General features: G+C 34.9%; 1 protein-coding gene across 2 annotated transcripts; it reads right to left on the reverse strand.

Annotated features, from left to right (window-relative positions):
* Positions 1-7906: 7906 nt before the first annotated feature.
* On the reverse strand, positions 7907-27068 carry LOC111061101 (G kinase-anchoring protein 1-like). Of its 2 annotated transcripts, none has more exons than XM_039435203.1 (7): positions 26523-27068; positions 23279-23389; positions 21648-21869; positions 19294-19443; positions 16559-16724; positions 13697-13851; positions 7907-9139 (listed from the first exon to the last, which is right to left on the reverse strand). In XM_039435203.1, the coding sequence occupies exons 1-7, from the start codon at positions 26676-26678 to the stop codon at positions 9107-9109; spliced, it is 993 nt and encodes a 330-aa protein (XP_039291137.1). In that variant the 5' UTR covers positions 26679-27068; the 3' UTR covers positions 7907-9106. The 2 variants fall into 2 exon arrangements, with proteins under 2 accessions (XP_039291137.1, XP_039291138.1); XM_039435204.1 differs by having other exon boundaries at positions 9036-9139; positions 19294-19440; positions 26523-26982.
* Positions 27069-27759: the final 691 nt, after the last annotated feature.

A 27759-nucleotide genomic window follows, 5' to 3' on the forward strand; every position in this document is an offset into this window, starting at 1 on the left:
ATGTCAACTTGTGGATTGCTTACGGGAAGAACAGAATATGATTTAGAATTTTGCACATAGATTCTAAAAATATCAATCTTGTGTACCTCGAAGTCCAAATTTCAATTTTCCTTCTAGATTTTTTGTAATTAATGTTCAAATTTGTTCAAATTATGCGACATACGATTTCATATGGCGATTTCACATTCAAATCATATGATAAAATAAAAAAAAACAAGTTGTTCTATTATTGCTTTCTACTTGATTCAACTTAACCTCAATAATATTTTTTTGATAATTGTATTTATAAATATTTTTATATTTTAATATTGTTATATTATTAACTCATATAACATAACTTTAAAAATAATTGAACGACTGAGAAAATGAATAAATAAATATAAATTCAATCTTTGGTTACAAATTTTCTATGCTTTTACAGAGCTCCAGAGCAAAGCTCGGTCCCCCAATATTGATGATTATGAACGGAACTGCAATTCTGGCTTGGTACGGTATTGCCTCTTCATGTTCAGTGAGAATAGAAAGCATCAGAATAATTTGTTCTCACTGTATGTGATAATAATGGTAATATTTGGTAACATTTGTTAATATTCAAACCGAATGAGCAACAAATTAATCTACTTTCAGCTCGAAAATTCAGTATCGCGTTAGCTCTCATACAGTGCAGACGTACTCGTAGTGTAGTGCAGTAGAAGTAGTGAGTCAGCAGTTGATTGTTCACGGTATTTAAGTGGAACAAAACATTGCATCAAATTTCGGTTAAAATCCGCCGTCTTTATGCAATCAAAGTGACCTACTTTCGCGCGGCCTTCAATTTTCGTTCGCGCTCGCGTTTCCGCGATCATGAGTGAGTACGAGGGCTTTTCGAAAAGTATGTTCGCAAATTATTGACTATGGCTACGTCAAGTGGGAAATTGTTGAAACTACCCAGTTTTCTTGCCCCGGAGTTTGAAGAGCAAGAAGACGAGGAAAGCAACATCGAGAACATGGACACCACCAAACCATCAGAGATCCAGTGTTCACCGGATCGTTATATTAAATCAAATAAGCTCCATTCAGCCGCCGAGCATGCACTCTTCATCGCCTGGAAGGAGTCGGATGAGAAGAGAAAGCAGCTAGAGAAGAGCAACGTAGAACTTCAGCGGAGAATTGAAGACTTAGAATTGCGATTTCAAAAAATAGAACAGAACATTCAACAACCATGCAGTCCAGCAGTTGCTGAAAACTACTCAACTAATGAGGAGGAGTTGGCAAAAGAGACTGAGTGGATCAGGGCCCGTAACAAACGTACTACAAAGAAGAGGAAACTAAATAGTACTTTGTCTCCTGAACCAAAGAATGAGCCTACTGGTAACCATCGTCAGTTGAACAAAATCACCTCATTGCAGAAGAATAAAGAAGAGGAAGTAAAGAACAAGAAGAAAGAAACGCCACCGCCACCAATAATAGTGGATGGTATAAAGAGCCTGGAGTCTCTTAATAAAAGTTTGAAAAAAGTGACTTCAGATGAAAAATTTAGAATAAAGCTCTTGAGTAGAGAGACTTTCAAAGTAAATTCAGTAGATTCAGAAACGTACAGAAATATTACAAAAGAATTAATCAACGATGGTTTCAACTGGCACTCGTATGAAAACAAACAGGTGAGACCCATAAGAGTGATGATAAAAAAAACTTCATCACTCCTGTAGTATAGAATCCATAATGGAGGACTTAAAGGCTAAGGGATTGCTAGTGGTAGATGTAGTGAATAAGTTGAAGTGGAAAACTAAAGAACCATTAGACATGTTCATGGTTTCGTTCAGCGCAGAAGAGAATGTTAAGAGGTTTTTGAACTTAAACATATTCTGGGTTGCAGAGTAGAAGTTGAAGCATTGAAGAAAGTTAATCTAATACCTCAATGTAAGCGTTGCCAGGCTTTCAACCACACTCAGGCTTATTGCAACAAGGAGGCCAGATGTGTGAAGTGCGCTGGAAAACATGCATCAAAGGAGTGTACGAAACCTAGTGAAGCACTACCGAAATGCATTCATTGTGGTGAAGCTCATCCTGCAAGCTACCGTGGTTGCTCTGTAGCAATTGAGTTACAAAAAATACGTAACTTGAGTAGGGTAGCCAGTAAGAATATAACATCAAAAAATGTTGTCGATTCTCAGGCTCGGAATGTGGCTAATTCTCAAAGTAGGCCCACTCAACATCAAAGTAGGCCCACAGAAAAGAGAATGACTTTCGCCGAAATCGTATCCAAAGAAAATAAATCGCAGATGAAGAAAAATGAAGAAGTAAAAGACACCTCACAAATCCTACAGCTCATCTTATCTAAACTTGATAAACAAGAGAAAATAATTTCATCTAGCAGTAGACAGTGTTGTTGGTATTGCAACAGCGAAGCTTCAGAGATCTGTCAACAAGATACAAGACTGGACCAAAAAGTGGAGAATGAAGCTCAATGAGGAAAAGTCGATTCATGTTAACTTCACCAACAAGAGAGCTGTGTACCTTCCAATCAACATCAATGGAATTAATATACCACATGAAAATCAAGCTAAATACCTAGGTATGACTCTTGATGCTAAGCTTCGCTGGAAAGAGCATGTCAAAAAGAAAAAAGAAGAACTGAACATAAAATACAAGAAATTCTACTGGCTTATTGGAAGAAACTCATCACTTTCAATACCAAACAAATCGCTCCTCTACAAGCAGATCTTCAAACCTGTTTGGACCTATGGAATACAACTATGGGGCTGCACCAAACAGAGCAACGTCACCATCATACAAAGATTCCAGAACAAGGTGCTCCGAAACATCGTTGATGCTCCCTGGTATGTGCGGAACAGCGACATCCATAGGGACCTGGGAGTCAACATGGTATCCTGTGAGATTCAAAGGTATGCAGAAAGTCATGAAGAACGGCTCCACCAACACACGAACGTCGAAGCAATCCAGCTGCTAGACAACGGAGGGTTGGTGCGGAGACTGAAAAGAAGGAAACCATTTGAATTGGTGTGCAGTGAAAGTGGTGTCTAGTGAAAAAGCAGAGCAGTGATTGAGTGAAATCTAGCTTAAGTAGTACAGTTAATAGATGTACATAATAATTATTAGTAGGTAGCAGTAAGAAATTCTAAAGAGAGTTTCACTGTAGTCCATATTATATACAATTAGTAAATTAGGTTTGATAAAATTTGCTCATTAGTCTCAAGACTAGATAGCAATAGTAATGCGATTAAAAAAAAAAAAAAAAAAAAAAGCTCGAAAATTTTCAACTTATCAGGAGTAGGCCTACAGTGTTATCATATAGTATCACAGGTAGGCCTACCCTTTCATTTTCTTTATTCACATAATCGAATGATATTCATTCCATTAACAAGATTCGCAATGAAAGTGGCTACATTAATTATTTGGTTCATTTTCCTTTAAAATTACTAGCTTCGAAGTTCATCGGAGAAAACAAAAAATCAAATCGAAAAACCCCTAAATTTTCACATATATAGCCTTTTATTTTATCAAGGAACCTGTTTGTTTTATCGAGAAAATGAATACGACTAATATTGTAGTCCATAATGTAACGAATCGAATGACATATGATAGATTATTTTTCCATTAATGGTCATGTTTACTATAGAAAAGAGAGTCAGCGGCGCCGTACCGCGTCGGCTGTTTCCCCTTCCACGGCGTCAAATCGAATCACAAATACATAACAATATACATCAATGGGTTCGCAATGAGAGTGGCTACATTAATTATTTGACTCATTTTCTTTCAAATTACTTTCTTCTATGTTGATCGGAGAAAACAAAGAATTTCCAATTGCAGAACCCCTAAATTTTTAAATATATATTATTTTATCAATAAAACTGTTTGTTTTATTGAAAAAATGAATAGAACTAATATTGTAGTCCATAATGTAACGAATCGAATGACATATAACATAACTGTTTCCGATCAATAGTTACAGAGATAAATGATTTCCAGTGATTACCTGCATTTTTCAATTTTGAGGGGGGCTGGGGGGGAAAGCTCCAAGTGGATTTTGGGAGAATGACCCTCTGGGAGGGTTCAATCCATGGTACGAGATTCAGCTTTTATTTAATTTTTGGATCAAAAAACCTTTATTGACTAGGCTATGAGCTGTTTCCATTATTATTACCAAACCTTGTAAAGCCGTATTGACTTGTACATATAATATATAAGCCTCACGTTGATTGTGACATGTTTATAATAATGTCACTGTTGACTTATATGTGTCCAGCTGGCAGTAGTCGGTAGAGCAAATGAGATTTGAATATTTTTTATATTTATTGCGACTGCTGAAATAGAAATACCTTATGGTTCTTACCAGCTCTATATAAAATTCTGCAGTCAATTGCTGCAAACTGCTGCTGCTTTACCAATCGGCAATCCTTACTGCCACTCCAATTGACCCCACAATTATAGATGCTGAAGAGGTGGACAAATATAAGGATTCCAAATATTGCACAAGACAATATGGTACCTACCGACTCGCTGCCATCTGACAAAGGGGTCAGCAGTGTGAGATAATACAGAGTGTGATCAACGATGGTATTTTAGTTAGAATTCCTTATACTTTCTATGACTTGTAGTACTGCTTCGGCTTAATTCTATGACCCTGTGTTTCAGTCAATTTGATTTCAGTAATTAGGTTGAACCATTTAAACAAATCTTGAGAATGTAATATATATTGAAGATTTAATGATCAACACTGTATATCGCTGATTTGTCCAACACATTCGGTGAATAATGTAGTTGGTTGATAATTTTATTAATTTGTCAATAATAATAAAAAATACTTGTACAAGATTGGTCATGCATGAAGACCAGTATGAAAATGAGAGGTACACCATTCAACAAATAAAACATATTAAAATATAAAAACAATATGAGAAAATATGAAAGAAAAATATCACAGATGGCTCAATTAAAACTCTTATTATGCTTACTAGCATTGATTAATAATTTTCATAATATTTCTATCAGCATATATTATAGATTTATATAGCTCAATCATTCGACTTAATTTCGCTCATTGAATAAGAATTTATAATTCCGTATTCCAAAAATATCAAAAAATTTTAATATTAATCCTCAAGGTATGAGTTCGGCCATCAGTGGAATTTAGATAAAATAATTTATCTTAGGAACTTGAGCTTCTGGTAATTCTTTTTAAAATAATACTGATATTTAAATACATTAAGTGAGCATATATAATAATTTCAATAGTGATAGTTACTCAAATATTTAATTCTCATCAATGTTCTCAATAAGACTTTTCCCTTATTTATAACTACTTGCGCATATAAGTTTAAATCAAGCTTGATTTTTAAATGTAACCTTCGAGGAGCTAGCTTTTATGAAATTTCTATAACTCGTTGCACTGAGGGCCCTCTAAAATTAATTTTGTAACTCATGTGCGTCGATTTTTCACAAATTTAAAGATGTGGCATAGATTCGCCTCATGTGTCCTATGCCTTTTTCCTGGTGGGCTGCTGTCGTCTTTTCCAATGGAAATAGTTAAATTAATAACTCATGTCATAGAGCGACTTCACCCAGTTATATTGACTGTTAAATAGGAACATTTAAAATTTAAACTTTGGCAAAAAATAAAAATTAATTATTATAAGGGATTCAGTCTAATGCTCTCACATTGGTTGGCGTCCCGGTCGATCTCTGGCAAGCAAGTGGGCAGTTGATCCTCCCTTATTCATTTTCGATGATACTTCCTATTTCTAAATTTATATAAAATTTGAATAGCTTCTCCTATTGGTGGATTTCAACAAATCCACAATGACGCAATTTGATACTGTCAAATAGTTTGCAATACAAAGGCATATTAATAAGTTATATATGAATATATTTACACTTTAATTTTATCATATGCTAGTAACAAACACACATGCAATTTACAATTATTATAATTTCAAAAAGACCATGTGGTGACTTTTTGAAATATTTATTTTTAGCGCCTACCAAATACTGAATTCTGATTGGTACATCACCAGATTTTTGTACAAAATGTGCTATTGTATTAATACGCCTAATAAAACTGGATCCCATTTCCTTTTATATTTATTATGTTTTCATGATTTTTATTTGCTCATATATACACAATAAATACTTAGATATGCTTTTAAACGTTTATGTCCTTTATTTTGCATGCTAGAATCTACAAAACCCTTTTTGTCCTCGTTTTAACAAATATTGTTTACTTGCAATTATTATCTTGCTTGAAAGTTACTTGCAATTATCTGACTGAATTGCAGATGTACAGCTTGACCGTTGTTGATATTGCCAACAAGCGTTATTTACAAAGAACTTAGCCTCAAATACAATATTACTATTTTTATTAAATAATTGAAAAATTATTGAAAAACCATTTCGAATTGTTACCAAAAATCTTAGCCTTTATAGTCGTTATCACCTTATCTTTATTGTCGACTGATGATACCATTGATGATAAACGTTTCTGGTTTCCTTAAATGAGACCTAATAATCCATTTCAATGAATGAATTTTATTTGTGCCGAAATGTACCGTTATAAACTGTATATGCATTAAATATGATCACACCCTAAGGTTATAAATAATGACAAAACAAATGATCATGGAACTTGAAGTTTTATTCAGCATTAACAAAATATACTCGTATATAAATCATTCAAACAGTAAAAATTCAAAAGTCTTCAACATCATTATTGATAACACCATGATTTACAGTAAACTTCCTCTAGTAAACAAAATCAATACTATCATAACTTCAAAAACAATAAAAGATGAATAATTAACAGCAATAATCCATCAAGTTTTCTTATTCTATAACAGAACTCCATGTTATATATATGGTGTTTCAAAAAGGATGACCCAGTTAAATTTATTTTAAATAATATGTTGCAAACAAACCAATTTTAAATTATCAAATTACTCACAGAAGTATCAAGTTTATGATGTTTATAAGAGTGTTCTATATGCCCTCCTTTTGAAGCTCGGACGACATCTAGACGGTAGCCAAATTCAACCCAGACTATTCGCAACATGTCTGTCTACTGGACTGTAGCTACTGCATCAGTTATCCTGGTTTTTAGCTTCTCAATTTCAAGTGCTAAGAAAAGAACAACGTTAAATATCGTGTTTATGTTTCCCCCTTAACACTTGAAATTGAAGAGCTAAAAACCAGGATAACTGATGCAGTAGCTACAGTCCGAGAAGACATCTTGCGAACAGTCTGGGATGAATTTGGCTACCGTCTAGATGTAGTCCGAGCTTCAAAAGGAGGGCACATAGAACACTTATAATACATCATAGACTCGATACTTCTGTGAGTAATTTGATGTAAAATTGGTTTGTGTGCACAATTTTTTAAAATAAATATAACTGTTTAAAATTGGGTCATCCTTTTTGAAACACCATATATTTTGTATATTATAATAGTGAATTGATACTAAAGATATAAATGAAACTGAAAAAGAAAACCCATAATTTAAAATTGGTTTTGCTCTTGATTTGATAAGAATAGTTCATTAGTGCAAGAAGGAAAATTTGAATTAATAACAAGAAGGCTGTAAAAATAATATTACAATCAACTAAATCTTAAGTTATCAGTACAGTACATACTTGTACACTGAAGATATAAATGTAACTGAAAAAGAAAACCCAATATTTGAAATTGGTTTTGCTCTTGATTTGATAAGAATAGTTCATTAGTGCAAGAAGGAAAACTTGTGTTTATAACAAGAAGGCTGTAAAAATAATATTACAGTCAACTAAATCTTAAGTTATCAGTACAGTACATACTTGTATTTTTGCAAGAGATTTAACAAGTTTTCTTGTATGAGACTAATAGAGTTATCATAAAATTGAAGAGCTATCGTTTCAAAAGAGAGCTACTTCACTTTTTTATCCACCATCCAGACTAGCATACTCTCTTTTTCTTTTTTCCATTCCCAACTAATTTCAATTCAGTATCTTCAAATCACCATCCTCATTCAATCTCTCTCTCTCTGGCATAATAGCTGAAACTCAAGGATAAATCTTCACAAACAGAAGAACAAAAAAATGCACTAAAAATAACCACTAAAATACACTATGAACGTAAAATGAATACCAAGAGCATGTAATTTACAAGTGGACAACCCACTTTGAAGACAACCCACTCTCTTCTTCTTCTTCTACTTCTTGCTCTCCAATATAGAGAAAATATTTCAAAAGAGATTAATTTAAGATATTCCAAGTACCCATGATTGTATGGTGTTACGATAAAAAATACTAGAATTATTAAATATATCAATGGAAATTTTTGTTTTTTCCACAAGCAGTCGAGCAATTAGTCAACAATATGATGACCGTCTGAAATGGTTTCCTAAATTGTTTGATCTATTCCAGAGATTGAAAAATCAATAATTCACCCCAAAACAAAACTGATAGGCTCGGTTGCACAAATGCCGGTTGAATTTTAACCTTACGAGAACCAAGCAGAGAAAATGTTTTTGAAAAGACGGCTCCTCTGATTGGCTTTCGTGGAATTAATCATGGTTAAAATTTAACCGGCTTTTTTGCAACCGGCACTTAGACTTTGGGGAAAATTACATTCGGTAAATTGGTTTTTCGCTTGGATGAAGTCCCCTTGATGTAAGCTCTGCACACAAACACACACACATTGTACGATATTTTGCCGTTCTTATTAATTCTATCAGATTAAACGGCACTTGACAAACATAATCTGTTCAATCTAATAGGATTTATAAGGACGGCAAAATATCCTACGAACAAGAATCGATGTGTGTTTAGCTAGCTTTAGGTTCCATTCCCAACATAGAAAAATAATATAAAATATCATTCATTTACTATAAACGTACGTGATAAATGTTGGAGTAAAAGTTGCTCTTTAACTAATGTACACATTACACACTCAGTCTATATAAGTAGGATACGATACATCATACAAAAATAGAAATGATAGGCTTCTCAATATTGGACATTGATGCAAATATTACCACTCATTTGCATTTTCATGCTTTTTATATTTTCCACTTTACCTTACTCAGTTCACATATTACTTTTGATTTTAATGTCACTCATCATTTTAATGCACTCAATTACTAGTTATTCTCACTGGCCGTACGCTTCTTGCCCTGAAAACCAAAAACAAATTATACAAACAAGTCATAGAATAATATAGATTGTAAAAAACCATGCTAAAGCTGGGTTTGCACCAAAGTTATTAACAAATAAGCTGCGTTTACACCAAAGTTATTAACAGAATGTTTATTTCTCCGTTCTTATAGATTCTATTAGATTGAATATATTGAATATATATGTTGTGTGAGCTTTGTGTCTATAGTGTTAATGAGTTTGTAGAATTTTTGACACTCGATAACACATCTATAGACATATAGAATATTATTGTTGTTGTCCTGTTTTTATATTGTTGATTTGTTATTACTATTATTATTGTTAGTGTTACAAAACGTTACCATACTTATTCATGTATTGATGAATGAAGAATGTTATGAATTGCAAATGTACCTGACCTTGTTACACAATTTGTTTTGTAATGACAATAAACAATTTTGATTTGATTTGATTTGAACGGAACTTGACAAACACTTATGTTCATCATGTGTATGATGAGTTATGTTAAATCTGAATCTATAAGGACGGAAAAATAAACATTTTGTTAATAACTTTGGTGTAAACGCAGCTTAAAACGCGGGACAATGATTAATATTCACAAGTACATCTGGGGACAAAATTGCTTTTCTACCTTAAGCCTGGTTTTCACTAGTAGAGTTAGTGGCCGAGTAACTGGCATACTAACTCTATCGAGCTAACTCTACTCTACTTACTTGGTCGAGTAACTGTTTTCACTACAATTGAGAAGAGTAGGTAAAGTGTGTGTCTAGTGAACAGAACTAACCTTAAAATATCAATACTTTTTAATAAATTAACACTTAAACACTTATTAACACTTTTTTATTAATAAAAAATGTTATTATTACTTTGCTTAATATTATCACATAATATTGTTAATTTTATTGTACTATATACTTCTAAAATTTTGTACTTGTGTTAACTTTATTATTTTGTGGTTGTGGATATGTCTGTAAAATTATTTGGCAAATAAATTAAATTTTTTAATAAATAACAATACTTATTAAATTTGACAGCCTACGTCACGACTCTACTCTACTAGCTCGAGACTGTTTTCATCTGCATAGTAATGGTAGAGTAGAGTGAGAAGCGGTGGAGGGGGAAGGCAAGTGGTAAAGTACTATCCCACTCTACTCTACTAAAAACTAGTACTCTACCATGAACGTTTTCATTGGAAGAGTTCACAAGGTAGTTAGTACTTGCCCAGGGAACTCTACCACTAAGGCCCGCCGCAAAGTAGTCCCACGCTAATCCACGAAAAGCAAACCACTCCGTGGGATGTTTTGTAAACCGTTGCTAGGCTTTTCCAGACATCTGTGTAATACATGCAATGAATAATCCACTTATCAGCTGATTGAATATGAATAATTCTATAGCAATGGTCTACAAAACATCCCACGGCGTAGTTTGCTTTTCGTGGATTAACGTGGGTCTACTTTGCGGCGTGCCTTACTCTAATAATGAAAACCAGGCATTAGGAAGAAAGAGTCCTTTGAAGTACAAAAATTCTCCATACAGGTGAAGAATGTAGAAGGTCTAAACTGATCTATCTAAAAATATACCTTCTATGTTACACAAAAATCGATTTTTGACGTTCGATTTTTTGCCCTCCTCATGAATTCTATATCAAATTTAATGGAACTTGACAAACATTATCAGTTTGGCATCATCTGTTCAATCTAATAGAATTCAAAAGGGCGGCAAAAAAGTGTGAGTTGAGCCGTACGCGACTCAAGTCGAGAAGAGACTGCGACTCTAGTCGCAGCATGTGCTTTTAAATGGTGACACTCAGACCAGTCGACTCTAGTCTCCGCGACTGTGAGACTGAGTCGAGCGTCTACTCGACATGTTAGTCGAGCCTCGACTTGAGATGCGTAGTACCGTGCATTTTTAATGAAAGTTGTAAAGTAGATGAGACGCCTTCAACAACTATGTAAGCTAATGCCTTCACCAAATATGTGATGGTGGGAAAAGAACTATTATATGTAATATGTTTTGGTGGTTATAAAGATAAAACAAAAGGTGAACAATCTACTATATAATTTAATGAATATTTAACATATATTTACATTTAAACAATCAAGATTACTTTATTATAAGGAAACAATATTAAAATGAAATTAATGGGGAAACGACTCGCTGCTGCTAAAGTTACAATCTTTATACTGTAGTTATGGAAAATATAGAAGAAAACTCTTTTGAAGAAAACTACCTTTTGAAGATGGCTTCCCCCTTTGGCATTCACTGGTTGAAACGCGACGTTAATTATTAATTGAAAATCAAAATAACTGATCTAATGAAATGGGTACAGAACCCGTCTTATTCAATAATACAATTCTCTTTAAACTGCCTGAACTGCGACAGGAAAACTGTATTATAAAACAAGAGCAAAATCTATCCTTTTCACCAGAACAGCCGGTCTTTACTCACAGTTCTAACGAACGAACTCTCTGCTCTCCAAAATATAATTTTGGGGTATAAATATAAACTCAGTCAATGCCGAAAATGAAAGCCATATTTATGAAGCCGATAAATACAGTCTTGACCTTCTACAGAAAATCGATAAGGAGGACTCTCTAGAAATATCGAAAGGTAAAACATTAAATAAACGAGGACCCTGAAAGGCTGCATGACCAGCCGCAGATGCAGTTACACATCTCGGCTCATACAGTTTCTCTCTGGCTTGACCACGAGTTGTATATCCATGTTCAGGAGTAACTGGAAAATCTAATGGTCGTTCAAATACATATTTTAATAAGTTCAATTTATATAAATCCTCAGGGCTTATATGATTCATATATATGTCCCATATGACCAGGTGACAAAGTGAGCTTATCTTTGATGAAAGTGATGTTTTATCATTCTAGATAAGACAATATATTCAAAATAATTATTATAAAATTTGTTACCTGCTAAGCAGTGACGAATTAGATCGTATATTTTTAATAAAGTAAGTTAGAAAATGGAGTAGCATGAAACTGAACTAGTGACAATGAGCAAGAAAGTCGTAAGGTCGAGAGACTGGAGCACAGAATAGATACAGAATGGAAACTGTCAATCAAACGCCTATCCAACCATGCTTTTTACATGGCACAAATACTAGACACGTCACGTGACCTTAGAAAGTTCCAATCCTGGTCTTCTGATTGGCTCGCGTCAGTGAACGAGACCAATTGATCCGGATCAGTAAAGTGATCCGAACCTCCCATCAATACTATTACAATGCGGAACTTCCTAACAAGATGGCGGATTTTTGTGCCAAGGTACTAGCCGAGTTTCCATACTGTGTGTATACTGTGACTGGAGTATCCTCGACTGAAGTCGTACGATTTGAGTCGAGGTAATGGATGTGACAGCCTAATGGATGTGGATGTGACAAAAATAGAACTTATATAGAACTATAATTCTTTCAATTATGGAAAAATTCTACAATATCGATTCTCATTCGAACAGTTTTTTTCTACAATTGTGCGTAAAGAAAGAATTTACATACTCAATTCTCCTCGTAAAACAGCTTATTTCTGAGGAGAATCTACTTTTTCGCTCGCTAACCATCTGCGCATGCGCAGTAGATTTTCTTTACGCTCGCAAATCATTCGCGCATGCGCAGAAGAGTTTCTTTACGCTCGCTAATCAGCTGATGATAAGCAGCTCGCCAAAAGACAAACCACTCTCGGTCAGATCTTAACCTAAAAAGTCGGTATTTGTACCGATTCTACAGCCGTGATGGATATCATTGTAGACGAATTATTATAAACTCCGCCAGATATAAGTGATTCAACAGGTTTGTGCAGTTGTAGAAAAAATTTTGTATGTAATTCGTGCGTAATGCTTCTTTATCGCTCTTGAAAAATTATCACGCTCCGCTTCGCGTCGCGTGATAACTGTTTTGAGCGAGCGATAAAGTCGCGCATTACGCTCTTAATACATAATAGGTTTATGCTATTATATGCGGTTATAATAGGTTTATTTCATTGTCGTCCTCTTTTTAAATCACAACATATTATGACAGTGTTCAGTTTGTATGTTATGCTTCTTCTGATAAAAGTAAAAAATGAGTTGCATACTTTGAAGTGTAGATCAGAAATGCATAGGCACGACACTAGACAGAGTAATTATTTGGATGTTCCCTATGTAAGATTGAGAAAGTTGCAGTGTCAATCTGACGTTCTATCAATAAGAGCTTTCAATAGATTACCGCTGTGTTCCAGGAATCTGAGTATATCTGTTTTCAAAACAAAAGTGAAAAGGATGCTTTTAGAGAACCCACTGTACAGTGTTGGAGAGTTCTTCTATCTCCCTTGTGATATTATAAATAATTTCTTCCAAGCTGACTGATATATTTATATAATTACGAGAATTGTTATGTTATAATTATTGATTGATGTTTATAGGTATGTTGTAACCTGTATTTTTTATATTGAGATGTTTATATGTGACATGGCCCACTGTACTATTTTAAGTATTTATCGGCTAATAAATATATTTCTATTTCTATTTCATAAATAGCTATTATGAACAGTGAGTTAGTAAGGTACCTTAGTTTTGTTTTTGTCGTTGTGCTGAGAGAGAGCGCGCACTTTGGAGCGCTCTTGCTCTAAGAGAGCGTGCAGTCTCTCCACCTCCCCACTCAGCTCATCCTTCACCATGGTAGTCCGCTCCATCGCCACTATCACCTCCGCTTTATCTTTCACTACAAACACATTCATTAATTAATTTCAATTGATCTGAAATCACTCGAGTATGAAATATTATTTTTCTACAACTGCGCGTAAAGAAAGAATTTACACACTCAATTCTCCTCGTAAAACAGCTTATTTCTGAGAAGAATTTATTTTTTCGCTCGCTAACCATCCGCGCATGCGCAGTAAATTTACTTTACGCTTCCAAATCATTCGCGCATGCGCAGAAGAGTTTCTTTACGCTCCCTAATCTGCTGATAGTAAGCAGCTCGCCAAAAAGTCAGATCTTAACCTAAAAATTCGGTAATTGTAACTCCGCCGATATAAGTAATTTAACAGGTTTGGGCACTTGTAGAAAAAAATTTTTATGTAATTCGCGCGTAATGCTTCTTTATCGAAGCGGAGCGTGATAACTGTTTTGCGCGAGCGATAAAGTCGCGCATTACGCTCTTAATACATAAATAGCTATTTAATCGTACGAGCGTTAGCGAGTTCTCACTTTTGACTCACTCTATGTTAATTCTATTCTAATAACCTGCCGACTACTAATATCATTAGTTTGTGAAAAACACAAATAGAAATTGTCAATAATTTGTATTATAGACCCGTGCTCCGCAAGGGTCTAATTGGAAACTTGACCTAATGAATTTTTGAAAAAAAATAGACCTATAAAAATCTTTGGTAAATTAAGAATCTACATGCAAAATTTCAAGTTAATCAATTGAGTAGTTCAGACGTGTTGATGCGTCATTCTTGAATTTCCTATCCCGTACGTGTATAAGCCAGTTCTTCCCTTTATTATACAGAGTGTTTCAGAAGTAGTGTCGAACATTTTAAGGTATTGTTCCTGGATGACAGGAGACTACAAATGTCGTATTTCAAGTGTCCAAACTTTCTTGTCTCTTGTAAATTTTCTGTAAAGTGATCGGTTTTCGTGAATTTTGGAATCAAAAATTTAAAATGGCCGCCATTGTGAAAATTCACATCAAAAAGTTTTTATTTCATTTATTAAAGTTGAGTTTTTATAGCATAAATATTCATGCCATATCAATACAACATGTCGTTCTTGAGATAAAAATTCCTAAGTGAAAAAACAAAATGGCAGCTATGAGGATAACCGCTGAGTTTTGGAAACTTAAAATACGACATTTGTAGACTCCTATTATCCAGGAACAATACTCTGAAATTTTCGAGACACTACTTCTGAAACACCTTGTATATAGATTACATTTTGGCAAAAGTGGTTGATAATTAATTTCTATCTGTGTTTTTCAATACAACTGTAATGTTATTAGTTTGTATTTTCTCATGCAATATATGGCCCGGGTGGTAGAAATAGATTTGAATAGACCAAGAAGGAATAACAGAATAAAGGGGTGCTTTCTGATATAAATTCTGCCCAATCGGACAAAAGAAGAGTTCTTATAAGATTTTTCACACAACCCAGAACATCGCACAAAACGTTTAACATCAAAATAAACCAGAGTGGCAGATTTCAACTTGAAACACTTCAAGATGCAAATTCAAATAATGTGGAAATTGGCAATTGACTCAACTGCGTTTTCAATCATTTCATCGTCTAGTGAGGTCCACGTTATAATGGCAGTGGAGAAAGATATGAGAACAACGTTGCCGATCCTCTGTCTAGATTCAATAGGGCAATATGAAAAAACTAGAAAAAAAGTCCAAAATTATTCAAATTGAAATCCATCCACAGCAACTCCGCGGTGTCCGGAGAAGTTCTTCTTCTATTGATCGTTTTAGTTCCTCATCATTAATGAAGCTATGGGTACAAACTTTTTCCTTCAAGTAACCCATAAAAAGAAATCACAAACAGTTAAATCTGGTGATCGGGTTGGCCAATCTAGAAAATCACTTCCACGACCAATCCAACGGCCATGATGTTTGTAATTTAGTAATTGCTTGACATGATTTGCGAAATGAGGTGGAGCACCATCTTGTTGGAAGATTGCTTGATCCATTTCCGGTACCATCAAATGAGCCAAGACTACCGCAACGAAGTAAACAAATCAGATAATAACTCATAAAAGTAGTTTTTATAGGAAGCAAATTGGTAAAGTTTTCAATATGCCACCATCTTGTTTCAACGTAGGTTAGGAAGCTGAAATTTTCCCTGCATGAATGGGAACCTAATATAAAATTAAACATGTAAACTTCTTCGTGGGACACGATATAATATCGCACCTTTAACTGTGTAAAGTTTGAAAAAGTTCGCTGCATGAATGGGCACGTTTCATATAATATCGCACCTTCGGAGGAAGACTGTTCCAACTCGAAAATTGTTAATTTTGAGCTAAGGGTGTATTTTAGTTGGTTTCTATACACTTGTTCGTGTCGGATCCTTATAGTGTAAGGACCTTACGTTCCAAATTTCAAGTCGTTCCGTTAACTGGGAGATGAGATATCGTGTACACACGATACACACACACACACACACACACACACGAACACACACACACACAGACCAACACCCAAAAATCATGTTTTTGGACTCAGGGGACCTTGAAACGTATAGAAAACATGAAATTGGGGTACCTTAGATTTTTTGGAAAGCAATACTTTCCTTACCTATGGTAATAGGGCAAGGAAAGTAAAAAACGTCACTAAGTTTGTCGGTCTATTTTAGGAGCACTCTGTAGAACAAAATTGATATATAATATATTATATGATATTGTACTGTAGCACAGATCAACTCACTCTCTCCCTGACTCATGATAAGGCACAAGTCTCTGTTCCTGGCTCGCACCGTCTTCAGCTCCTCCTTCAATCGGGTGACCTCCTCCTGGAGACTGGTCACCTCTTTCTCTTTACGCTCCAACCTCTCCTCTAGTCTTGCCAGCGCTATTTCCTGGTCCACGAATGGCTGCCAAAACAAAACGTCAGAGATTTATGATTTTTTATTAAAAATTGCAGTTTTAACCAACTGCTGGGATATTAATACTGTATAATAATAATAATTGACCGAGCTGAGTGAGGTCTAAGATTCATGTCGACAGTTTGGCATTTCTCTTAATGTTTAAATGTTTATATGTTGCGCATTTACGGCGAAACGCGGTAATAGATTTCCATGAAATTTGACAGGTATGTTTCTTTTTGGATTGCGCGTCGACGTATATACAAGGTTTTTGGAAATTTTGCATTTCAAAGATAATATAAAAAGGAAAAAGGAGCCTCCTTCATACGCCAATATTAGAGTAAAAATCAGACTATAGAGGTATTCATCATAAATCAGCTGACAAGTGATTACACAGATGTGTGGAGAAGCCAGTCTATTGCTGTATTTCCATAAGGTCTATAGTTTCAATCAAGTACTTGTGGATGAGAATAGAATACTGCGTGAGGTCTACTGTTCACAGAACTACTAGTTATTTCAAACTAGCATGTAAGTCATGCTCCGCAAGGGTCTATTGTGAACATGATAAACTGAAAACTTGACATAATGAAATCTTGAAGAATTGAAAATAGGCCTATAACAATCCTCGGTTCATTAAGAATCATGGAAAATTTCAAGTTAATCCGTCCGGTCCAGTTTGACTTTATGATGTGTCAAACATAATTTTCCGTACGTGTATAAGCCACTTCTCTACTTGATTATAGTACGGTATAGATGATAGATAGATGGATGATTTATCAGTATCTTTGGATGAGAACAACTTTTGAACGGTTTGAGATATCGATGTGCGGTTTTTACCATTCTAAAATCGGTTTTTACCGTCGACTTGAATCTTAGACCTCACTTCGCTCGGTCATTCACCACAGTCGCAGTGCAGATCGTCAATCTGCGTCCAGGTTGTGCAGTTTTACAAGAAAATTTACAAAACAAGTTTTTTTTTTATTTGTATTTTTCAAATTTTTAAACTATTTGAGTTTTATCATTTTCATTTTCTGGTGATATATTTCAAAAGTGCAAATAAATTTCTATTCTATAGTCAGGTCCACGTTATAATGGCAGTGTTTGATTAGCAATGGTATTACTATCTTTGTCTATCATTCAACAAAGCGGATAGCGCTATCTCTTTCTCGCTTTGCTCTTTTGCCAGATTGTCTTTTAACAATGTAGAATTAATAATTAATAACAAAATATTAAATTTCAATTTTATAAATTATTGAAAAATATAATTTCTTGCTTAATAAAATAATATCGGGGCACCGAGCTTTGCTCGTTATTTATTTATTGACTTTTGATAAACCGAACAAAATTCTTTAAAATTATTGGGGAAGTACTAACAGGCACAGCCCAAAACTGTTTCTTTCCCGAATTTTGATTTATACACTATAAATAGTCCAGAAAGTAGGTTATGTTCTATACACTACAATTCAGGACCAATTTTTAGTCAAAATATTTAAAACATTTCAAACTGTTCAAACATTTATAATTATTATTCAACGAAAATCCCAAATAAATGCTGCAAATCACCCCGAAGACTTCTGCTACTGCAGACATTGACAACAGGGTTAACAGCTAGATGGAAATTCGATGAGAACTACTAGCCAAAAATTAGTTGCCAGCCCGGGAATCGAACCCGGTACCTCCCAATTGCCAGTCAGGAATGCTTACCCTTACACCAAACTGACAATCTCTGGATAGCAGCGCTCATTTGATACGAAGCCATAGCGGCCAACCAGTTTACCATTTTTGAAAACAAAAAAAAAAAAATAGATTATATACAAACCAAATTGAATAGCAAAATAACACTCAATAATCACTTAAAATTGTCCAATAATGATCAACTTTGAAAATTATTATATACTCTAGTTTAGGAGGATTATCATGTCATGTTAACAAATCAGATTATGTTGATCAAATCGATCAAATTGTCTAGCTAGATAAAATTTCTCGCTGATTGATTATGATTACACAGCTGGAAATAATTCTGTCTCTCTCCCACAAAGGCACACGCATCTTCTGTTATCGAGAGAACGAAATAATCATCTGTTTTCCAAGGATGGATTAGCCTTTTAATGTCGTTCAGCGAGTTTTTCAGAGAATGAGAACTAGTGCAATCGAATCTTTATATTATATCATAAACCTACTATGTTCCAAATTTCGTGAAAATTGTCAGAGCCGTTTTCGAGATCCGTGAAACATAAATAACCAGATATACAAATAGCAAGATATATAAATACAGAAATTGCTCGCTTAATATAATAGGATAATTGATTATTTTAAACGAGAATGAACGAACATTCAATATTACATCAATAAACCTGTATCAGCTACCGTCTATAGAAGGCATTGACAAGACAGAGGATCGGCAACGTTGTTCTCCTATCTTCCTCCACAGCCCATTATAACGTGGACCTCACTATAGTATATCACCACAGTCGCAATGCGAATCGTTAATCTTTCTCTAGGTTGTGCAGTTTTACAAGTAATGTGATTCTATATTTTTGAATAAGTTATTCTATTTTAAAATTTCATATTTTCCTACCTCTCGTGCCTTCCTTTTCTCCACCTGTTTCTCATGATTCAGAACTTTTTTCGCGTCTTCTTTGACCCGATCGAAAAACTGTGGGTCTGCCTCTTCAACAGCATTGCCCGCATTGCTTGCATCCCCTTTACCACCCGACTCTGGAGGCTGCTGAAAAAATACACAAACTTTCAATCTTCAATCTTTTCTTATCTCTAATATACAATATAATACTTTCCTTTATTATATTTACCATATGTTAATATAGAGCTATAATATAGACTAGAGAGACTACCTCTTCAAAACAGATATAGTGAGGTCCACGTTATAATGGCACTGAAGGATTGACAATACTGTTGCTGTCCTTTTCTATCATACAACAAAATAGATACGATAGCGCTATCTCTCTCTAGCTTTGCAATGTTGTCTGTTTTCCAGAATATTTTATTTCTACTTTTGACAGTGACTGTACAAAAGTAGACAAACAATCTCAGCCGCCATTTTTTTTCTTCATCCTATCAAAATACTTTAGTACACAAGTCGTATAATTGATTTAAAATGTATTTTTGGAACAATTAAATAATTTTTAGACATTACCGTATGAGAAACACAAATTTAAATAACTGAAATGATATTTTAAAAGTTGATAACTAGCCATCCAAGACTTCATCCATACTTCAGTTAGCCTACCCGTATAGGTTTTAGACCTACTCGTACCGGTATAAATAATATTGAAAAGTTATTTCAGAATTAATCCATTAAAATTACTTATTTTTAAATAGGATTTATATTTTTCTATTATTTTTAGAATAAATTGGAATAGAATACCTACCAAATAACTCAATTTCTGTTGTTTTGAAATTCAGATTGTTGTATCACAGCTTTTTAAATTAGCCGCCATTTCAGGTTTGTATAAAATAAAAATCTGATCTCAGTTATGGAAGCAAATCTTCGAATCATATTATGAAAAATATATTTTCTTGATCAAATTGAAATTAAATTGATCATCTTATCAAGGGAATGATAATTATTATTAGATTAAATTTAATGGGATGAATTGAGTAACAGCTGTGTACAACTGTGGCAAAATGGAGAGACTTGGCAACGTTTTTCTCCTATCTTTCTTCACTGCCATTATAACGTGGACCTCACTATAGTTAAAATTGGCAACTAAATTAACAACCAGTCCAATTTTGTCAGGTTGGCTTCAAGTTGAGGAATGTTTCTGAACAAGATTTGAGTTCTGTCACTTTATTAGGTTGGCACCAAGTTGAAGAGCTTATCTATACTATAATAAAGGAAAGAACTGGCTTATACACGTACGGGATAGGAAAATTATGTTTGACGCATCATCACGTCTCAAATACTGGACTGATACACTTGACATTTTGCAAATAGATTCTCAATCAACCGGAAATGATTATAGGCCTATTTTCAATTCTTCAAGATCTCATTACGTCAAGTTTTCAGTTTGTCAAGTTTTAAAATAGTCCCTTCAGGAGCACGGGTTTCCTGCTAGTAATAAATAATTTTGGATTGATATCAAACTGATTTTTATAATAGTGGGAGCATAAACTTAATTTTGGAATTTTCTATTCAAATAAATTTGGGAGACGGTTTTGGGTGTAACTCGTTCACTCACCGAAGATCGTATGATGTGATCAATGCCAGTATTATGAATCAAATATCGGGGGACCGAGCTTCGTTCTGGTGATCAAAATCATAGAAAATTTATTAAGAAAGAGGAGATTATAATATATTTATAGTTTATACAAAAAGGTTCTATCACAGTGGATTGAGATTGAGATTCCCAGTGGAATGCAAAATTCTCTCTCACAAAGTCCCAGAATTTTGCACAAAAGCCGCTTAAATTTTAATCCTCATTAATTTCACGTGAAACAAATCAGAGAAAACCATTTTAAAAAGACGGTTTCTCTGATTGGTTCGCCCGGAATTAATCAGGATTAAAATTTTACCGGCTTTGGTGCAACCGGCACTGAGTAGCCTACCTGATTGAATGATTACAATAGTTCAACAGCTGAGTCATAATTTTGTCTCAGTCCCACACACATGCACTCACTCACTCACTTCTATCGACAGAGACGAAATTATAAGCTGTTTTTCTAAGGATAAATAATAATATTATCCTTTTAATGTCCTTCAGCGAACTTTCCCAGGGATGAGACAATGTGCAATTGAATTTTTATATCATACACCTAGTACCTATGTTCCTAATTTTGTGAAAATCGTTAGAGCCGTTTTCGAGATCTGTTAGACATACATAAATATATGGAAAAATAAATAAATGTAATTGCTCGCTTAATATAATAGGATTTATACATGAATTCTGATGAAGAAAAATATGATAAACTCACAGTTGGTTCAAGCCGGTTGTTGAATTCATTCAGTGACATTGTAATAGGTTTATTCTTCTTCTGCTTCTTCTCTTTCTCTTTTTTCATGATGTTCTTATTGTTATTTTCTTCTTCTTTTGCCTGCGCGGCAGCCGCCGCATAAACATCTTTTTTCTTCTCGTAATCCAATTGCGACAATAGGATCGCTTCGTGTAGTTCGGTCTCGTAGTTTCCATTCACCATCTGTTAGAAATAAAAGTGAATTAAGTTCAAAAAAACATATACAATTGAAAAAAATAAATATATTATTTTATTACTAGCTTACCCGGCGAACTTCGTACCGCCAGAAGTGAATGTATCCCATGTCACACTTGACTTTATTTGGTGAATCATGAAATTTATCTGACAATTAATATTTTCATTTACATCTAAAAACGGACTTCCTATGTGTTTAAAACTGCCGTTTTAATACCTGTAAACAATTTTATCACAAAGTGACGGGTTTATTACAGCTGGTAAGTTTAGATGCTAAATCATATTATCACAACATGATCTTGAATCATGAAGATCTTCCCGTTCTACGTTAGCCGCTCGGCCGACAATTTCGAAAACATAGGTCTGAAAAATGGATTAATATAATTATTATTAGCCCCCCTATTAAAATTTCTTGTCAGAAACCATCCCCAATATTCACACAACATATTCCCAAAGTTTCATGCCGTTATGTCAAGTATTTTTCGAGTCTATAGGGAACAAACTAACACACAAACATTCATTTTTATATATAGAGATTACCAATACATATCTGCAAATCTGCGAGTTATTGAAGTGTAGCTATAATATAAAAATATCGGGGCAACGAGCTTCGCTCGTCATTTATTCATTTGCTCCAAGTATCTACTGAGAGTCACCAATCGAATTGCCCTCTTCTGCAGCAGGTAGCCCCCCCCCCCAGCAGCAAACCATAGCTGAGAATGCTTTCGAAAAGAACATAATGAGCAGTCACAAGTTAGGGCCTTCAAGTTATCGCGGCTGGTAGGTGACCCTTGCCAGTCTCTTAAGCCAGGTTTTCATTAGTAGAGTTAGTGGAAGAGTTCCCTGGGCAAGTACTAACTATCTTGTGAACTCTACCGTTCAAGGAAGAGTACTAGTTTTTTGATAGAATTGAGTGGGATAGTACTCTACCACTTGCCTTCCACCACCACCGCTTCTCACTCTACTCTACCACTACTACGCTAATGAAAACAGTCTCGAGCTAGCAGAGTGGAGTCGGCCGTAGGGCCGGTTTCTGAGCTCGTGATTTAGTTCTAGACTTTGAACAGCTAGAGTCAGAAAATTGGCTTTCCGAAACAAGGCGAAAGCGTAGTTTTTATGGTAATCTTTATTTCCTCATTTATATAATTAAAAACGTTTTTCTTCGACGAAATGAAACATTCCTAAATAATTCAAAATAGCTGAAACTTTAGGCCTACACTATTTTCTCTTTTGTGTTCAATTTTCTAGATTTCGAAATTCAATTTGAACGTGGACTACGCCCAGTTTCGAAAAGCCAATTTTCTGACTACAGCTCTACGTCCCGAGCACGGAAACCGACCCTTTTTATTCAAGGATTGGATTGTTCATAAATGAAAAAAACAAAATAGAACCCTCACCTCCTCATCTTTTTGTTTCCATAACTCCCATTGTTTCTCATCGGCATTTGCCTTTTTTTTATTAGTCTTAGTGGTTTTATTTTTGTTGGTTGATTGATTTCCAGTTGATGGCTGCAAACGCAAAAAAATAAAATATCATTTTTACAATGTTATGCTGTTTAGAAGAAATATATGTAATTTTCTTGTATGAAATATTAAAAGATTAGCTAGATAATTGAAAATAGTTATTTGTGCAACTAGTGCGCAAAGTGACAGTTTGCTGCACCGAAAGAAACGTTTACGCACGAGCCGTAGGCGAGGGCGGAATGGTTTCTTGAGTGCAGCAGAGGAACTTTGCGCACGTATTTCACATTAAATTTTTCCTGCAGTTACCATTGAATATGAGAAGTGGTTGTTTATACGTAAAATGATGGCTGAAATCCATCAAATGTTTGTCTGTATAATTTTGTTATTAATAACAACTTTAATTTATTTTAAACGTGAAAAACATTGTTTTTTAGTAATTATCCGCCATTTTTTCCGCCATCTTGGATTGAATTTTATTGAATTTCTTATTGTCGGATCCTCAAGGTCCTTAAGTTTAAAATTTCACGTCAATCGGTTAATTAGGATGGAGTTATCGTGTTCACAGACACACACACACACACACACACACACACACACACAACACACACACACACACACACACACACACTTTTTTGGATTCGGGGGACCTTGAAACGTATAGAAATTTAGAAATTGGGGTACCTCAATTTTTTCGGAAAGCAATACTTTCCTTACCTATGGTAATAGGGCAAGGAAAGTAAAAATATCGGGGCATCGAGCTTCGCTCGTCATTTATTCATTTGCTCCAAGTATCTACTGAGAGTCACCGCTCGAATTGCCCTCTTCTGCAGCAGGTAGACGTCATGAATAGCCGAAGCATGTCCCCCCCCCCAGAGCAACAAACCATAGCTGAGAATGCTTTCGAAAAGAACATAATAAGCAGTCACCAGTTAGGGCCTTCAAGTTTTCGCAGCTGGTAGGTGACCCTTGCCAGTCTCTTAAGCTTGGTTTTCATTAGTATAGTTAATGGTAGAGTTCCCTGGGCAAGTACTAACTATCTTGTGAACTCTCCCGTTCATGGAAGAGCACTAATTTTTTGATAGAATTGAGTGGGATAGTACTCTACCACTTGCCTTCCACCACCATCGCTTCTCACTCTACTCTACCACTACTTAGCTAATGAAAACAGTCTCGAGCTAGCAGAGTGGTGTCGGCCGTAGGGCTGGTTCCGAGCTCGGGATTTGTTCTAGACTTGAACAGCTAAAGTCAGAAAATTGGCTTTCCGAAACAAGGCGAAGGCGTAGTTTTTATGATAATCTTTATTTCCACATTTAGGCTATATAATTGGAAACGTTTTTCTTCGACGAAATGAAACATTCCTAAATAATTCAAAATAGCTGAAATTTTACACTATTTTCTCTTTTGTGTTCAATTTTCTAAATTTCGAAATTTAATTTGAACGTGGACTACGACTACGCCCAGTTTAGAAAAGCCAATTTTCTGACTACAGCTGTTAAAGTCTAGAACTTGACTGAGTCCCGAGCATGGAAACCGACCCTTTTATTCTAGTTGATTGGATTTTTCATAAATTTAAAGAACAAATAGAACCCTCACCTCCTCATCTTTTTGTTTCCATAACTCCCATTGTTTCGCATCGGCATTTGCCTTTTTCTTATTAGTCTTGGTGGTTTATTTTTGTTGGTTGATTGATTTCCAGTTGATGGCTGCAAAAGCAAAAAAAGAAAATATCATGTTTACAATGTTATGGTGTTTTAGAAGAAATATATGTAATTTTCTTGTATGAAATATTAAGAGATTAGCTAGATAATTGGAAAGAATATGTTTAATATAAATAATCCATGAATGGAGGAATTCAGAAAACTTGAGCGGTTTGTTATACTTGACTGGTTATACTGGCTGGTGTAGAGGAAACGCATGTTTTTCGAACCGCTAGTACTCGGTGACGGGAGAGGTATTGACCTGGAGCAAATGTTGGCAGACGGCCCACACTATGCCATTTCAGTCGCTATGGAGCGTTGGAACGTACAACAACGTAGGTTCGCTATCGAGCAGTTTTTTTTTAGTTCCAATGAATCTGTAGTCACAGTGAAACATCTTCTAGTCAATATTTTAGTGCAGTGCCTGATAGAAATACTGTACTCCGATGGGTTGCAGCGTTTAGAAGTAGCCTACTGGTTCTGTAATGAAAAAGGAACCACCTGGTCTTCCCCGTTCAGCTCGTATTCCAGAAAATGTGGATCGAGTCAGAATATTGACGGAAAAGACGTTGCACTGTGACTACAGATTCAATGTTTCTAAAAAACTGCTCAACAGCAAACACATGATGTTCCAACGTTCCATAGCGACTGAAAAGGCATAGTATGTGCCGCCTGCTAACATTTATCCCAGGTCAATACCCCCTCCCGTCACCGAGTACTAGCGAATCGAGAAACATGCGTTTTCTCTGCACTATCCTGTACTATACTAGTCTAGCCTCGCACATAACGTACACCTAGACAATACTAGTTTCGGCTAAACTTCCCATTATCAAGGGACATTATACTCAAAAATAGCTTACATAAAACTTAAAAAGTAGATTACACTCATGTGTAACAATATAGGGGGCACTTTAAAATATGGATCACGGGATACATTGGGGTCTGTAAACTGGTAGCATTTAGACTTACAAAATTTGTAGAATAGAAATTCAGTCAATCGTTTGAAATTGACAACAATATTTTTGTAATTCATTATAGGAGAATGTGAATTTAAATTAGATTTAGAACGGATTCTTATTGTGTTTCTTAAATCTAATTTTAATTTAGAATTTTTTATCAAAGCAGGCTACATGACTAGACTCATCTTGGTCTTCTCTGTCGATATACCTTACACCTGCGGCTTGGTGTGTGTGTTAGTTAGAATCACATGAAAGTTATTGGGGTCAAAACATAGTAGAACGAGTGTAGGCTAGCAAATGAAATATCTGAGCATGTTATAAGGTAATGCATGTATTCAAATGTGTCGGAGCATAGCAAAGCAGGATGTACGGTAAAAAGGAACATCTTTTTAAGAAACATGCATTATTTTTAACACTCCAGTGTTACACTACACCTTTGTCGCTCCATTATGTTTTGACCCCAACATAAGCTACTGAAGTGCAATCCACTTATATTAATATTTGAATTTATGAAACAATTACCTGCGCTTTAGCACTTGATGGTTTTTTTACTTCTTTCTTCTTTGCATCGGTTTTTTGTGTAGAAGTCGTGTTTGTTTTTTTCTTTGAAGACTTTTTTACATCACCGTCGTCATCTACACTGAGCACTGCAAATCTAGAGTTTACCGCTAAAGCCATTTTGCAAAAAGTGTACTACTAAATTGAAAGGCAAAATATAAAAATTAATCACTACTGGATGTAAGCTGATAGAGTTTGTAACACATAGCCTAAAATCGTATAAGTTTCAACCGGCTTAGCGTTGAATATCAATAATTATTCAATATTGAAATTAGCTATGACTTTGGAGATAAAAAGATTTAATGGTGATGTGGTATTACTCTTTAAATTACTGTGGATGAACACACCTTATCCATAAACCAACATTCCAAAACTGAAATGCGGAAATAAAATATGCCAACTGCCAAGATGTTATAAATTTCAAGACAAAAAATAACATGAAAACTCTAGACTGGAAATGAACAAAACTGGTGTTTCTCTCGAGGAATTTTTACGGCTGCTCTGTTACTTCAATGCGCCAGGTATAGTGCGGTCCACGTTGTGTTGGCAGTGAGAGAGATATTGCTTAGCTGTTGATTATTCAACAAGCGATAAATTATATTTTTCAATGATTTCATAATGCATTTTCATAATCAAGATTGAATATTTTGTTGAATAATTATCAGTTCTACATTGTTGAAAGATGATCTGGCAGCAGAGCAAAGATATAGCGCTATCTGCTTTGTTGAATGATAGACAAAAATTGCAATACCATTCAATTCAATTTTCTTTCCATCCATGACCAGTCTTTACACTGGATAGATTTCGTCAAAATAAATTAAAAAACACAAACGTTCATAAAAATTACACAAACTATCGAGATTGCATGTCAAAGAGACAAATAAAACGACTGATCTCATCTTCACTCAAGGAATAGATCAAGTGGAAGTTTGAGGAGTTTATCTTGAAGCACATTTTAAAATATTGTTATCTTCCAATTCACGGAGACACAATTGGAGCCTGTTGAATATTTTCAGGGGGCGAATTGGAAAACTGTTGTGTGATCTGGCCGATCGCAATTGTGGCAGGTCTACATCATCAAGTCTTCTAGTAAAATAATCATAAGTTGGCCTCTCACTTGAAATTTATGAAGCTGTTCTTTTAGAAGCACTAATGAGGTAAGCAGGTACTGACTGAAGACTGTGAGGACCCATAGTTCTTT

The sequence above is a fragment of the Nilaparvata lugens genome, chromosome 9 (genome assembly GCF_014356525.2).
Source record: "Nilaparvata lugens isolate BPH chromosome 9, ASM1435652v1, whole genome shotgun sequence".
NCBI classification, from domain to species: Eukaryota; Metazoa; Arthropoda; class Insecta; order Hemiptera; family Delphacidae; genus Nilaparvata; species Nilaparvata lugens.

Coding starts and splice junctions, on each gene's coding strand:
- LOC111061101 (XM_039435203.1), bottom strand. CDS start 26,678: ATGGCTTTAGCGGTAAACTCTAGATTTGCAGTGCTCAGTGTAGATGAC. Junction 23,390..26,522: donor CATCAAGTGCTAAAGCGCAG/GTAATTGTTTCA, acceptor TTGCGTTTGCAG/CCATCAACTGGAAATCAATC. Junction 9,140..13,696: donor ACGACAAAAACAAAACTAAG/GTACCTTACTAA, acceptor TTTGGTTTTCAG/GGCAAGAAGCGTACGGCCAG.